General features: G+C 40.1%; 1 protein-coding gene across 8 annotated transcripts in view; it reads right to left on the bottom strand.

The window, feature by feature from the left end:
- Window positions 1–15,209, bottom strand: part of LOC110442007 — a 128,509-nt gene that overhangs the window by 45,119 nt on the left and 68,181 nt on the right. The window contains exon 1 of one of the 8 annotated variants that reach the window (XM_021485395.1): window positions 12,638–14,331. The exons of the other annotated variants lie outside the window; for them this stretch is intronic. Within the exon in view, the coding sequence (XP_021341070.1) occupies window positions 12,638–12,810 (173 nt within the window). The 5' untranslated portion in view covers window positions 12,811–14,331. Of the gene's footprint in view, window positions 1–12,637; window positions 14,332–15,209 lie in introns of those variants that run through there. 8 annotated transcript variants of the gene reach the window in all.

The following is a 15,209-nucleotide window of genomic DNA, read 5'->3' as shown; positions in this document are numbered from 1 at the left end:
ATTTATCAAACAACTAAAAGTTGAAAACCTATGAAATGTTTCCCTTTTTTTGGCAAATTTGAACATGATCAATGCGAAATAAAACATATGTGCTGAAAAGCCTTTATATATAGGTCAAGTAAAGGCATCAAGTGTACATCATTAAACATTTTCTTCATACGGAAACTGACTTGTAGAATGTACAATCTGTATGACACTGGCCGACTGAAAACTGGTAGCCCATACTTCAGACTAGTGGCTGACCACAAGCAGATATCAAAGAATCCAGAGTTCTAGGTAACAGTCTAGTGCATCCTCATCATGTTTATACTAACAGCGTAGGAATCAGTTTCTTTCCATAAAGCTCCAAGACTTCAGACTTCTTTTATCACCTCAACACTTCCTCCAACATTGTAGAGAGTACATTAACATTGATTTGACAACCATTATCAAGACATTAACAAGCTATTCCAATCTCCTGTGGAAGTCTAATCATCACCGTTACCTTACTGAATAAGACAGTGAATTGTGCAGAAGTAACACATATTTACAGTATTATCATAGTGAAGAGCTAACAAGGTGAGTTAACTACAGCTTACCATTTAAATGCATAGATGATAGGCCTAATCTGGCTGACCATTCTCTGGTGTAACAACCCCCTAAGAATGGCAGCTTGGTGTTGCCATTGCTTTTCTGTGTTGTACCTGTGTGAATTATTGATTGGCATGTTAGAGGATGATTAATTTGATGGCACGATTTCCCAAACAAAATGCATCAGAATGTATATGCTAACCTATATGGGAACAATTATCTTCAGTGGCCACTATTAACTCATTCGGCCCTGAAGACATATTTGAACTCTTCCAATTAAAAGGTTGGAATAGTCAATTATGAAATTTCAGGGGTGAATGAGTCAATGGCCAGTCAATAACCAGATCATGTAACATCAGAGACAACAGTCAGACTGATGTATTTAGCAAGTGTCCTGGGGTGCTTCTAGCCACCTCTTGAAGGACATCCATCATGGCTAGGGTTCTTCAGTATTTCATTGTGCCAGTTTTTGGAGATTTTAGTCATATTTCTGATGATATCCATCATGAACAGTATCCTGCAGTATTTCATTTTGGCCTTATCAGCAACCTCCAGCCACCTCTCTGATGTCAGCCAACTTTTATTCACAATTCCAGTAATTTAGCAGCCTCAGTGGTTGTGGATGTTGCATAATAATTATGATTTATTTCCTGTATCTACACAGCCGCTGGAGGCAAGAATACCTATTGATTACCAGGTGTAATTATACTGGAAAGTCAGGTGCTGCTTCCAACATTACACACCTCACTGGATTCCCAATACATAGCCTCAAAAACCCAAAGAATACCTTCAAACCGTAACACAGAAGTTGCAGGCTTTGTGATAAAACAACATCAAGTCTACGCTATACATGTGGGGGGTGTAAAGTGCTATTGATTTCACCAGGAGAGTGGGTTTACATTTGTAAGCCAGCCTTTTAATCAGGATACATGCTTTGACACTAGAGTGAGACAGGAAAGGCAACTTTCATCTCCTCATTAGTCAAACAGAAATGCACTGGTGTCTGATTAAAGTGTTCCATTCCATCAAAACCAGATCAAACACATGGCACCTTGGGTAATCGGCTGAAAAAGTAGTCCATTAACATCAGTGTTGTGTAAATGGTAGCCTGTGGGTGGGGTGGACGGAGACACTCGACCTGATTACTATATTAGTCATGTCATTCATCACTGTTGATCGATGTATCAGTTAACTCTGATCTCACTACAGTCAATACATAATCAGGTATCATGTTAAAATGATTAGGTCCAGCTCATCCGTCTTTGTTCAAATACTAGAAACCATAATAAATGATTTTCTAAAATATATATATCAAATATAACAATTTAATAATTTGGCTTAGTAGGCTAATAAAAGCAATAAATGCACAGGGCAGCATCAATCCAGCCAGGCTGGTTTTTTAAATAGCATAGTTTACTGGGGCACTTTTTGTTCCCCATTAACATTGCTGGGTTGTGAAACAGCAGAGTTTACTCTGGGGCACTTTTCAATAGAAAGAGAGAAATCTGTGAAAAAGATTACAACACATGCAATATATATGATACCATTTAAAACCTTTTCCAAATTCACAAACCTTTCACCTTAATCAATTATTTCCCCTGGAAATAAAAATGTAAGGAACCCAATGACCTTAACAGAATGAAACTCCTAGAAACTAAACTTGATGGCAGGCCATGACATCAAGTAGGACTGAATTTTTGGTCGAATATGACATTGGGTCAATTTTGTCAGGATTAAAGACAAGGAACGAGTCATTTTAAGAGTCATAAGATTATTTCAGATCATTACAGGGTGTCATTAAGCTCTGATGTCAGTAAAGTCAGGTTTCACTGTACAAGCAATGACTGATCTCTGTGACCCAGGTGAGGTATGGACGGTATTGTCCTATCAGTAAATATCATGCAAGAATATTGACAAGGAGACTCTCATAATATCACAGATTCTATATATGTTCCCAATCGCACTGATATGACAGATTACCATAGTCCCCATGCATTAGCAATTAATCAGAAGTACTGAATAAACTCAGTCGTAGTGCCAGCATTATCTCAAAAATTGGCCGTCAAAATGTACCCAATTAATCATAACTCAAGCACACAGCTGCATTTGTAGTTATGAAATATTGAAATAAACTGGTACAAATCATAATTGAAATTATCATGCTTTACAAGTGAGTATACCAAAGTTTACCTCATGCTAAGTTTAAATGTCTAAAATGTATATAGGATACATGTACTTTTATTGTAGCTCGTCATTACACTCCATTGTGTAAACTGTATTCATAAAACAGAGGTTCTCTACGGCTTTACACAAAATCAACCATTGCTGCATTCACAAAGTCAGTATCAGTTTTAGCCGAAATTCTAGGAAAGAAGAAGTGGATACAGAGATTCTACAGCCTTTGTTGGACTCTCCATACCCTTAATACCTATATAGGACAGCATTTAATTATATGGGTGTTAATTCAAGTCTTCATGGTGAAAGTATATAATGGTTAAGTGTAATGATAATTATAGAGATGTTCGGTGAAGAAGTTCCAAAGAATCATGCAAAAATCCTAAGTATTTACAAGCTCCATATATTTCGAATTTACTTCGCTGTGTGTGTTCATTTACAACCTGGTCAGATATACAATATCCTACAGCAGGTAATCAGTTCACATCTAATGTTACTGTCACACAATCAACCCAAATGAGATTTTAAATACCTGGCTGCTTAATTACGTTTGACATTTCAGAATGTCAATGTTTACCCTAGAGAAAGTCTACCACTCTGTACCAAACTGCATGAAATTAGAAAAATTTGAAAACGTGTGGAACCATTGTTAAAAACTTTCCTTTTCAGTGTGAATTGTACAAAGGGGAACTTCATGACGGGAGGCCATAATTTGATCTACACAAACTTGTATTCAAGGTCCCAAGTGACAACATTAAAACAAGTCAGAAAGTCAGCTGTACAATATACCAGGTGTACAGGTAGCTTTGATTTCTACAAAATCATTCCAAATCATGGAAGAAATTATTATTTGTTAAGTAATTTACAAGTTACAAGATAAATTTCCATATTCTGAGGAAAGAAAGCATCTCTGTATTAGGTATTATGAAAGAAAAGGCAGACTGAATATTACATCTGAACTGGGTTATCGCATGAGTGCACAACAGTCTACAGTGCACCAACTGAAACCTATACAAGTTCAGGAATCAATGATAAGAGAAAACAACCTGCCCTGTGTCCCCCCTGTAAACCTGCAGGTGCTACAAGTAGGCCAGCATACTAAAGGACAAACATCAAAAGATTGCTGATCAACCTTCAAACCTTCTCTGTGCATTGGATTTTTTAATTGGCTAGCTTAACAAGAATGATTCTTTAAACAAACAATAAAGGTCTGGAATCAAATTGTTGAATATTTGAAGGCAGCATAGATTTTATTTCTAAAGATGAAATCGCAGACCTATCCCAAAACTTTAACTATAGGTTTTGAATGTTTGACCAAGAATGGCAAACAACTCCAATTCACACAACGTGATAGTTTAAATACTTACTCATAATCATTTTTTAAGAGCTTTACCAATATTTTAAAACAACATGGTGTTATCTTAATAAATTGTTTTATCTAAATAAATTTAAAAGTTTTGTAAGTACTAGATGTAACGTTTCAATGTCTGCTAACATTTGATTTGTTGGTCTTTAGTTAGGTCAATGATGGTCATCAGTCAGGTCAAAGTTAGTGATGGACAATCAGAGACCAGTATAGATTTATCTGACAGGTCAAAGTAAGTTGGACACTTGGACATTACTGTTGGTCATCAGTTAGGTCAAAATCAGTTGGACACTTGGAAATTACTGTTGGTCAGCAATCAGTTCAAAGTGAGTTGCACACTAGGTTATTACTGTTGGTCATAAGTTAGGTCAAAATCAGTTGGACACTTTGACATTACTGTTGGTCATCAATCAGTTCAAAGTGAGTTGGACACTAGGTTATTACTGTTGGTCATCAGTTAGGTCAAAATCAGTTGGACACTGGTAGACTACTGTTGGTCATCAGTCAGGTCAAAGTAAGTTGGACACTTGGACATTACTGTTGGTCATCAATCAGTTTAAAGTGAGTTGGACACTTGGACATTACTGTTGGTCATATATCAGTTCAAAGTGAGATGAACACTTGGACATTACTGTTGGTCATCAGTTAGGTCAAAATCAGTTGGACACTTGGACATTACTGTTGGTCATATATCAGTTCAAAGTGAGATGAACACTTGGACATTACTGTTGGTCATCAATCAGTTTAAAGTGAGTTGGACACTTGGACATTACTGTTGGTCACCAATCAGTTCAAAGTGAGTTGGACACTTGGACATTACTGTTGGTCGTCAGTTAGGTCAAAATCAGTTGGACACTCGTAGACTACTGTTGGTCATCAGTCAGGTCAAAGTAAGTTGGACACTTGGACAGTACTGTTGGTCATCAATCAGTTCAAAGTAAGTTGGACACTGGTAGACTACTGTTGGTCATCAGTCAGGTCAAAGTAAGTTGGACACTGGGGATACTACTGTTGGTCATCAGTAAGGTCAAACTCAGTTGGACACTTGGACATTACTGTTGGTCATCAATCAGTCCAAAGTAAGTTGGACACTTGGACATTACTGTTGGTCATCAATCAGTTCAAAGTGAGTTGGACACTTGGAGATTACTGTTGGTCATCAATCAGTTCAAAGTGAGTTGGACACTTGGAGATTACTGTTGGTCATCAATCAGTTCAAAGTGAGTTGGACCCTTGGACATTACTGTTGGTCATATATCAGTTCAAAGTGAGTTGGACACTGGGATACTACTGTTGGTCATCAGTCAGGTCAAAATCAGTTGGACACTTGGATATTACTGTTGGTCATCAGTTAGGTCAAAATCAGTTGGACACTTGGACATTACTGTTGGTCATCAATCAGTTCAAAGTAAGTTGGACACTGGTAGACTACTGTTGGTCATCAGTGAGGTCAAAGTAAGTTGGACACTGGGGATACTACTGTTGGTCATCAGTAAGGTCAAACTAAGTTGGACACTTGGACATTACTGTTGGTCATAAATCAGTTCAAAGTAAGTTGGACACTGGTAGACTACTGTTGGTCATCAGTGAGGTCAAAGTAAGTTGGACACTGGGGATACTACTGTTGGTCATCAGTCAGTTCAAAGTCAGTTGGACACTGGGATACTACTGTTGGCCATCAGTCAGGTCAAAGTAAATTGGACATTTGTAGACTACTGTTGGTCATCAGTCAGGTCAAAGTCAGTTGGACACTGGGGATACTACTGTTGGTACTGTTGGTCATCAATCAGTTCAAAGTAAGTTGGACAGTGGGATACTACTGTTGGTCATCAGTCAGGTCAAAATCAGTTGGACACTTGGACATTACTGTTGGTCATATATCAGTTCAAAGTGAGTTGGACACTTGGACATTACTGTTGGTCATCAGTCAAGTCAAAGTCAGTTGGACAATGAGAGACTTCTGCTGGTCATCAGTCAGGTCAAAGTAAGTTGGACACTGGGGAGATTACTGTTGGTCATCAGTCAAGTCAAAGTCAGTTGGACACTGGGGATACTACTGTTGGTCATCAGTCAGGTCAAAGCCAGTTGGACACTGGGAAACTACTGTTGGCCATCAGTCGGGTCAAAGTCAGTTGGACACTTGTAGACTTCTGTGGGTCATCAGTCAGGTCAAAGTCAGTTGGATACTGGGATACTACTGTTGGCCATCAGTCAGGTCAAAGTCAGTTGGACACTGGGAAACTACTGTTGGCCATCAGTCAGGTCAAAGTCAGTTGGACACTTGTAGACTACTGTTGGTCATCAGTCAGGTCAAAGTCAGTTGGACACTGGTGAGACTTCTGTTGGTCATCAGTCAAGTCAAAGTAAGTTGGACACTGGGATACTACTGTTGGTCAGGACATTACTGTTGGTCATATATCAGTTCAAAGTGAGATGGACACTTGGACATTACTGTTGGTCATAAATCAGTTCAAACTAAGTTGGACACTGGTAGACTACTGTTGGTAATCAGTCAGGTCAAAGTCAGTTGGACACTGGGTAACTACTGTTGGTCATCAGTCAGGGCAAAGTCAGTTGGACACTGGGGATACTTCTGTTGGCCATCAGTCAGGTCAAAGTAAGTTTGACACTGGTAGACTACGGTTGGTCATCAGTAGTTGGACACTGGTAGACTACTGTTGGTAATCAGTCAGGTCAAAGTCAGTTGGACACTAGGGATACTACTGTTGGCCATCAGTCAGGTCAAAGTCAGTTGGCCACTTGTAGACTACTGTTGGTCATCAGCCAGGTCAAAGTCAGTTGGACACTGGGGATACTACTGTAGGTCATCAGTCAGGTCAAAGTCAGTTGGAAACTGGGAATACTACTGTTGGTCATCAGTCAGGTCAAAGTCAGCTGGACACTGGGGATACTACTGTTGGCTATCAGTCAGGTCAAAGTAAGTTGGACACTGGGGAGACCACTGTTGGTCATCAGTCAGGTAAAAGTCAGTTGGACACTGGGATACTACTGGTGGTCATCAGTCAGGTCAAAGTAAGTTTGACACTGGTAGACTACTGTTGGTCATCAGTAGTTGGACACTGGTAGACTACTGTTGGTAATCAGTCAGGTCAAAGTCAGTTGGACACTTGTAGACTACTGTTGGTCATCAGTTAGGTCAAAGTAAGTTGGACACTTGGACATTACTGTTGGTCATAAATCAGTTCAAACTAAGTTGGACACTGGTAGACTACTGTTGGTCATCAGTCAGGTCAATGTTGGTCATCAGTCAGGTCAAAGTCAGTTTGACACTTGGACATTACTGTTGGTCATCAATCAGTCCAAAGGGAGTTGGACACTTGGACATTACTGTTGGTCATAAATCAGTTCAAACTAAGTTGGACACTGGTAGACTACTGTTGGTAATCAGTCAGGTCAAAGTCAGTTGGACACTCGGAAACTACTGTTGGCCATCAGTCAGGTCAAAGTCAGTTGGACACTGGGGAGACTTCTGTTGGTCATCAGTCAAGTCAAAGTCGGTTGGACACTGGGATACTACTGTTGGTCATCAGTCATGTCAAAGTCAGTTGGACACTGGGGAGACTTCTGTTGGTCATCAGTCAAGTCAAAGTCAGTTGGCCACTGGGATACTACTGTTGGTCATCAGTCAGGTCAATGTTGGTCATCAGTCAGGTCAAAGTCAGTTGGACACTGGGGAGACCACTGTTGGTCATCAGTCAGGTCAAAGTAAGTTGAACACTGGGATACTACTGTTGGTCATCAGTCAGGTCAAAGTCAGTTGGACACTGGGGAGACCACTGTTGGTCATCAGTCGGGTCAAAGTAAGTTGGACACTGGGGAGCCTACTGTTGGCCATCAGTCAGGTCAAAGTAAGTTGGACACTTGGGAGACTACTGTTGGTCATCAGTCTGGACACTGGTAGACTACTGTTGGTAATCAGTCAGGTCAAAGTCAGTTGGACAATGAGAGACTTCTGTTGGTCATCAGTCAGGTCAAAGTAAGGTGGACACTGGGGATACTACTGTTGGCCATCAGTCAGGTCAAAGTAAGTTGGACACTGGGGAAACAACTGTTGGTCATCAGTCAAGTCAAAGTCAGTTGGACACTGGGATACTACTGTTGGTCATCAGTCAGGTCAAAGTAAGTTGGACACTAGGGATACTACTGTTGGCCATCAGTCAGGTCAAAGTAAGTTGGACACTGGGATACTACTGTTGGCCATCAGTCAGGTCAAAGTAAGTTGGACACTGGGATACTACTGTTGGCCATCAGTCAGGTCAAAGTAAGTTGGACACTGGGATACTACTGTTGGCCATCAGTCAGGTCAAAGTAAGTTGGACACTGGGATACTACTGTTGGCCATCAGTCAGGTCAAAGTAAGTTGGACACTGGGATACTACTGTTGGCCATCAGTCAGGTCAAAGTAAGTTGGACACTGGGATACTACTGTTGGCCATCAGTCAGGTCAAAGTAAGTTGGACACTGGGGAAACTACTGTTGGCCATCAGTCAGGTCAAAGTCAGTTGGACACTGGGATACTACTGTTGGTCATCAGTCAGGTCAAAGTCAGTTGGACACTGGGGATACTACTGTTGGTCATCAGTCAGGTCAAAGTCAGTTGGACACTGGGATACTACTGTTGGTCATCAGTCAGGTCAAAGTCAGTTGGACACTGGGGATACTACTGTTGGTCATCAGTCAGGTCAAAGTCAGTTGGACACTGGGATACTACTGTTGGTCATCAGTCAGGTCAAAGTCAGTTGGACACTGGGGATACTACTGTTGGTCATCAGTCAGGTCAAAGTCAGTTGGACACTGGGATACTACTGTTGGTCATCAGTCAGGTCAAAGTCAGTTGGACACTGGGGATACTACTGTTGGTCATCAGTCAGGTCAAAGTCAGTTGGACACTGGGATACTACTGTTGGTCATCAGTCAGGTCAAAGTCAGTTGGACACTGGGGATACTACTGTTGGTCATCAGTCAGGTCAAAGTCAGTTGGACACTGGGATACTACTGTTGGTCATCAGTCAGGTCAAAGTCAGTTGGACACTGGGGATACTACTGTTGGTCATCAGTCAGGTCAAAGTCAGTTGGACACTGGGATACTACTGTTGGTCATCAGTCAGGTCAAAGTCAGTTGGACACTGGGGATACTACTGTTGGTCATCAGTCAGGTCAAAGTCAGTTGGACACTGGGATACTACTGTTGGTCATCAGTCAGGTCAAAGTAAGTTGGACACTTGGTTACTACTGTTGGTCATCAGTCAGGTCAAAGTAAGTTGGACACTGAGAGACTACTGTTGGTCATCAGTCAGGTCAAAGTCAGTTAGACACTTGGTTTCTACTGTTGGTCATCAGTCAGGTCAAAGTAAGTTGGACACTTGGTTACTACTGTTGGTCATCAGTCAGTTCAAAGTCAGTTGGACACTTGGATACTACTGTTGGTCATCAGTCAGGTCAAAGTAAGTTGGACAGTGGTAGACCAGGTCAAAGTCAGTTGGACACCGGTAGACCAGGTCAAAGTCGGTTGGACACCGGTAGACCAGGTCAAAGTCAGTTGAACACCGGTAGAACAGGTCAAAGTCAGTTGGACACTGGTAGACCAGGTCAAAGTCAGTTGGACACTGGTAGACCAGGTCAAAGCCACATGAACACTCACATTTTTCAGGTCATGTTAATAGCTCATACAAGTATCAATAGATCAAAGAAATTATCATGGCCATTTATCTAGTAATTTACTAGAATCAAAAATACATTAATGTACATACTTGATGCCCCCAGTGTCAACTGAGCTGAGGATAAAGGTCACAAACAGTCCTTATGACAGACAAAACAAGGTAGAAACAAATTATTGTTATTGCATCAAAGAGTACAAGCATGTACTGCTTTAAAATCAGGAAATTTATTTGTATAAAATATTTGATTTTCTTCTATTTCATTTTTATGAGAATAACACCACAAAACCACCTAAATTAACATACTGTTTGGCAGTTTCTTGACCTCCAATGACAATTTTCACAACACTTCAGGTGTTGTTGTTTTTTCATAGACTTTTAATTTTTTACACATCAGGATTTTTTTTACCACAATTCTGAAGCTCTAAAACAAAACTGAGCTCAATCCAGAATTAATGTCTGGCAAGATCATCACAAGACACTTGACAGTAATTTGTGACTAAGTACCTGATCACTGACACCAAAGTTTACCTACATTGTTTGTAAGAACAAGCCACTTGGCACCCTCTTCAGAGTCTACACATTGTAACCTGACCAAGTGTCAACATAGATTCCCAGCAAATCAGACAGATAACTCGCATTAAAGTGTTGACAGGGAAAGTAGTCCTTCTCATCCAAACACGCCTGCAAAATTTACACTAAAGAGTTGTTTAATTTTGCCATCAATCATTGGAGCACATTTGATTAAACAGGTCAATAAAATGTTTTGTTGCTAGTGTAGAAGGTCTGATCTAGGTCAATTGCCAGTGTCCATTTAGGTCAGTGTGTGAGTATTTCTCTATATAGTTGGTAGGTCCAGGGTTGGAATCCTATTCTCGCATTTTGCATTTTTCATGGTGCCTGAGATCAACAATTGTGACATTTTACCAGTACCATGTGAGCTTAAAAAACATCCTTATTAAGAACCCATCTTGTAAATGGTCGTCTGCACAAAGTTGATGACAGGCCCTGTATTCTGTGCACATATGACGACAGGCCCTGTCCACATGTACACAAGTGATGACAGGCCTTGTACACTGTACACATGTGATGACTGTGACAGGAGTTACACACTGTACACAAGAGAGGACAACGACAGGCCTTGTACACTGTACATGTTATAACTGTGACAAGTATTGTACACTGTACACAAGAGATGACAATGACAGGCCCTGTACACTGTACACATGAAATGACTGACATATGTTACACACTGTACATAAGCGATGACAATGACAGGCCCTGTACACATGTAATGACCGTGACAAGTGTTGTACACTGTACACTAAAGATGACAATGACAGGCCCTGTACACTGTACATGTTATAACTGTGACAAGTGTTGTACACTGTACACTAGAGATGACAATGACAGGCCCTGTACACTGTACACATGTGATGACTGTGACAGGTGTTATACACTGTACACAAGGGATGACTGTGACAGGTGTTGTACACTGTACACTAGAGATGACAATGACAGGCCCTGTACACTGTATACATGTGATGACTGTGACAGGTGTTAAACACTGTACACAGACAATGACAAACCATACACACATAAACCTGTAATACAGATCAGCAGGCATTTAATGGCTACTATGTTATAGTTGGCATACTGTCCAAAACAAACACATTCCTCAAGTATTTATGGCTATTCCATATTCAAATGGATTAAAGTTAAATACATTGTTGTGATAGGGACTCTGTAGTAGTGGAAGGCCTAAAACATGTTGACAACAATACACAACGGTTATATGATCACACTATGGAAGATAATTCTGTCCGCAATGTAAAAACAAATTTGGGTAGACTAGCCTTGATCAAAATCACCTGCATGAAGTCTGATAGCATGTTTCCACTGTAACAAAATCAATCACATGTTTACGCAGATACAATTTTATGAATATCATCACAAATGTGAAACTAAATCAGAAGTGGAGAATCCTCTGTCAAATCTTTGTTTTCTCTGTGCAATGCTTAAAGTTCAAATTACACCAATATGTGATGTTTGAAATATGTTTGTAATAAAAATGCATATTTTACGAATGCTTGTTATCATATTTTCAAAGTGAAACTTCTAATTGTTGAAGTTCAGTAACAAGGACATATCAAGGTCATGCTATTCACAGACACAGGAGACATTTCAAGGTCATCACCATGGAAACTCCAATTGGTCACCATTGTTCCGGACACCCTTTAGGTGTTTTCTGACATAATCCTCAACAATGCTGTATGATATTCTACTCACCAATGCTACAAAGGAAAATGTTCAACCTTCTCTCCGTTGTTAGATATACATTCACTTAGCAAACGCTTACAAATAAATGAGCCAATCTCAGATTTCATGTGACAATTGCAGGTGAAACACTTAACCAAACCAATTTACTCTAAAGAGACTCAGCACAAAATTGGTGTATGAGAAAAGAAATCTGTGTTTGATATTCTATTGATATATTTCAATAAATGTGGTCTGTAGTTTCTTCATTTGAGCATATATTCAAGGTAGTAGCTAGATAGAGTAGGCTACTTGGATAGTTTATACAAAAACACTTAAACAGAATATAAAAACCGTTCATTTTCCTAGGTTTACAAAGGAATATAGACGCAAGTATGAAAAGACTCAATTCCTGTTCAGGAACTTAAAGCCAAAGGTAGTAGGATTCATACTTTTAAAAAACATCAATGACATGATTGTCTAGGGACTTAAAGCAGTCTATAAATTGTTTTGTTTGAATAATAAACAGCTGATCTAAACGTCCCCTCCCCCTTATCATTTTGCCTTGCCCAGTAACGGTGGTTACACTTACCTGAGATGTGCACGGTATGGTGGCACCCAATAATCAGCATACAGTCCCGACCTTGCAGACTCTCTGAATTTGGACCTAATTTCAACCATTTTCCTTCGAAATCTAGCGACATAATCCGGAAAGGACATGTTCACTCTCCCTACTGGACGAGGGCTTAGTTCCAATTTGGACATCCAGGATAGTGATGAATAGCCTCAACAAAGTTGTCTTTCCGACATATGACTTTTTGCATGAGTCCAAAGTTTTGTTTTGCCTCCAGATGAAAACCAACCTTGGTTGCAGCACCAGTATTGACAGTTGTGGTTAGGGCAAGCACCCGAATACCAAAAGTTCAAGCTAAGACCAGACCTGCGTAGTAAAAGTTCAGACTAAAACCAGCATCTGAGTACCTAAAGTCCAGGCTAAAACCAACTGTCCAGGAAAAGAACAGAATTTGCGTACCAAAAGATGAGGTTTTGGACCACTCTTAGTGCCAACAGTTAAGTGATGTGGTGAGCTGTGGTACCACAGTACTAGCGTGAACAGTTCAAGTCGTGTCTACTACCCATACAGGTTACTGTGTTCAGAACACTGTAGTGTCTCCCCCCCGACAGCTTATTAATATTTCCTTTGATGCTTATTCCTATGTCAGCAACAGCCTCCTGGACCAATCATAACAAACACATATTCATTCAAATCCAGCAATAATAAAGTCTGGGGCAACAGTTAGTAATTGCACTTAATCCCATTGTTTGATAATTGGTAAATAAATAAACAGCATGGCTAGTACCCACAGGCGCTCTGTGATGCGATGTCATGGAAGTATTGACAGTCTGTCATCCGATATGTGTTACAGTCAATGACACTGCCAATACATCACAAAAATGTAGATTTTCACATCTAATAGATCCAAGGGACAACTCACCAATCGTTGGGATGGTGTACCAGTACTAATTGAAAATTACTTGGTATTTGTCTTCATAGCTTCTGGTTAGGACACTGTCCATGTACACCGACTACGGTAGTTATAGTTTCTGACACAGTTACGTGATGAACACCACCTGTCCTGTCATCAGTAGTGTCATCGTGGGCTCGTCATTTTACCCCACACCAATATCGTCTTTCCAGTTCAACAATCAACACAGAAGGTCACACTGTTTGTACTTCCATGGAATTCTAGGTAAATATTTGAACAAGTTAACTTCATACTATCCATGTTTCTAATAATCCTCCTAAATAAGTAAAGCATATTCCCAGAGGCATTGAAACTCTACACAGCATACATCATACTGAAAGGAGCTACTAGTGGAATACTATTGTCTTCTAACTGAGGAAATCTGTGTCATTCCTAGTTTTACTTTAAGATAAGTCAACAGGAACACTTTGAATGAGCTGTGTAGACATAATCATTTGTGTTGCTTGACTTAAAGAATTCCCGAAAGTGTGTTGCGCTGTAGGGCCCTCGAACAGGTAGAGCTCAGTTTCACCATTACACAGGGCCAGTATCACATTACACAGCTGTAGTGCAGGACTTTTAGCTCGCAGAAATATTCTGATGCCTATTTGATAGTATAGCTGTTTAGTTTTAAAACCCACCTAATTGGATTACAGTTGTGTACGTAGACAGACAGGTGTTGATCAGGTCCTGTTGGGTAGAGCCTCAGTGTGACAAGTATTAAGATTCTCCATTCAATACACAATACCATTAGATACACGGTGAACACCCTCGCTCATGCCTCCCGCGTAACCTGCCCTGACACTGGGCTCCATATATATGTATCTGTATACTTATGCACCTGTATGGTCTGGGTCAAGTGGCAGAACATATCATATACGGAGATCATAATTTCACTGTTCCGACCTGTATCAGGTTCTCAGTGTACTATAATGTCCCTTCACTAAGATGGAAGCTACCTGGGGGCCGTTACTCCCTCGCAAGTCTCAAAGGAAATTCAATTTCCACTGATTCCAATTAATGACTAACTAAATAATAAGACTTCATTGATTTGAAAGGCTGAATGCACATCGGAATATTGGTGAATTCATTAAAGTCAATAATCAATGGAGAAGAGAGCTGGCTACACGCCTACCACTGTAGATAAAAAATGTCACCCGTTCTTGTCACACAGCCGATCAAGTCTATCAAATTAACTACATTGACAAATAATGTTCCACTTCCTAATTATTGAAAATTGGTAATCCTAGAGGAACGTTTCGGCTATAGACAGTATGGACAATCCGTTGTCAAAATCCACCACATAATGCGTGTCGTCCATTGGTCCCAAAACGAAAACCGTTGGAATAAAAGCCTACATGCTTTGTAATAAACCTGGCTGTTGTGTTTAGGACTTTGCAACTTTTTATGACTTCTCCTTTGAAGATATACACAAGTTTCCAGACTAACAAAAGGCACAAGTCTGTCTAAGATACAAGTGGCCAGTATTAGAGAGAAAAGTACAAGGTAATTAGACTTGGTACAATATCCCAGCTGGCTTTATTGATTATCACAGAGAAGATAATTACAACAAAACTTTCTAACACTAAATCATATATAATGTGCAGTCAATGCACGGAACAATAAAAGGTGTACTCT

The sequence above is a fragment of the Mizuhopecten yessoensis genome, unplaced genomic scaffold (assembly GCF_002113885.1).
Source record: "Mizuhopecten yessoensis strain PY_sf001 unplaced genomic scaffold, ASM211388v2 scaffold716189, whole genome shotgun sequence".
Classification (NCBI taxonomy): Eukaryota; Metazoa; Mollusca; class Bivalvia; order Pectinida; family Pectinidae; genus Mizuhopecten; species Mizuhopecten yessoensis.
This window is presented reverse-complemented; position numbering and strand designations above follow the sequence as displayed.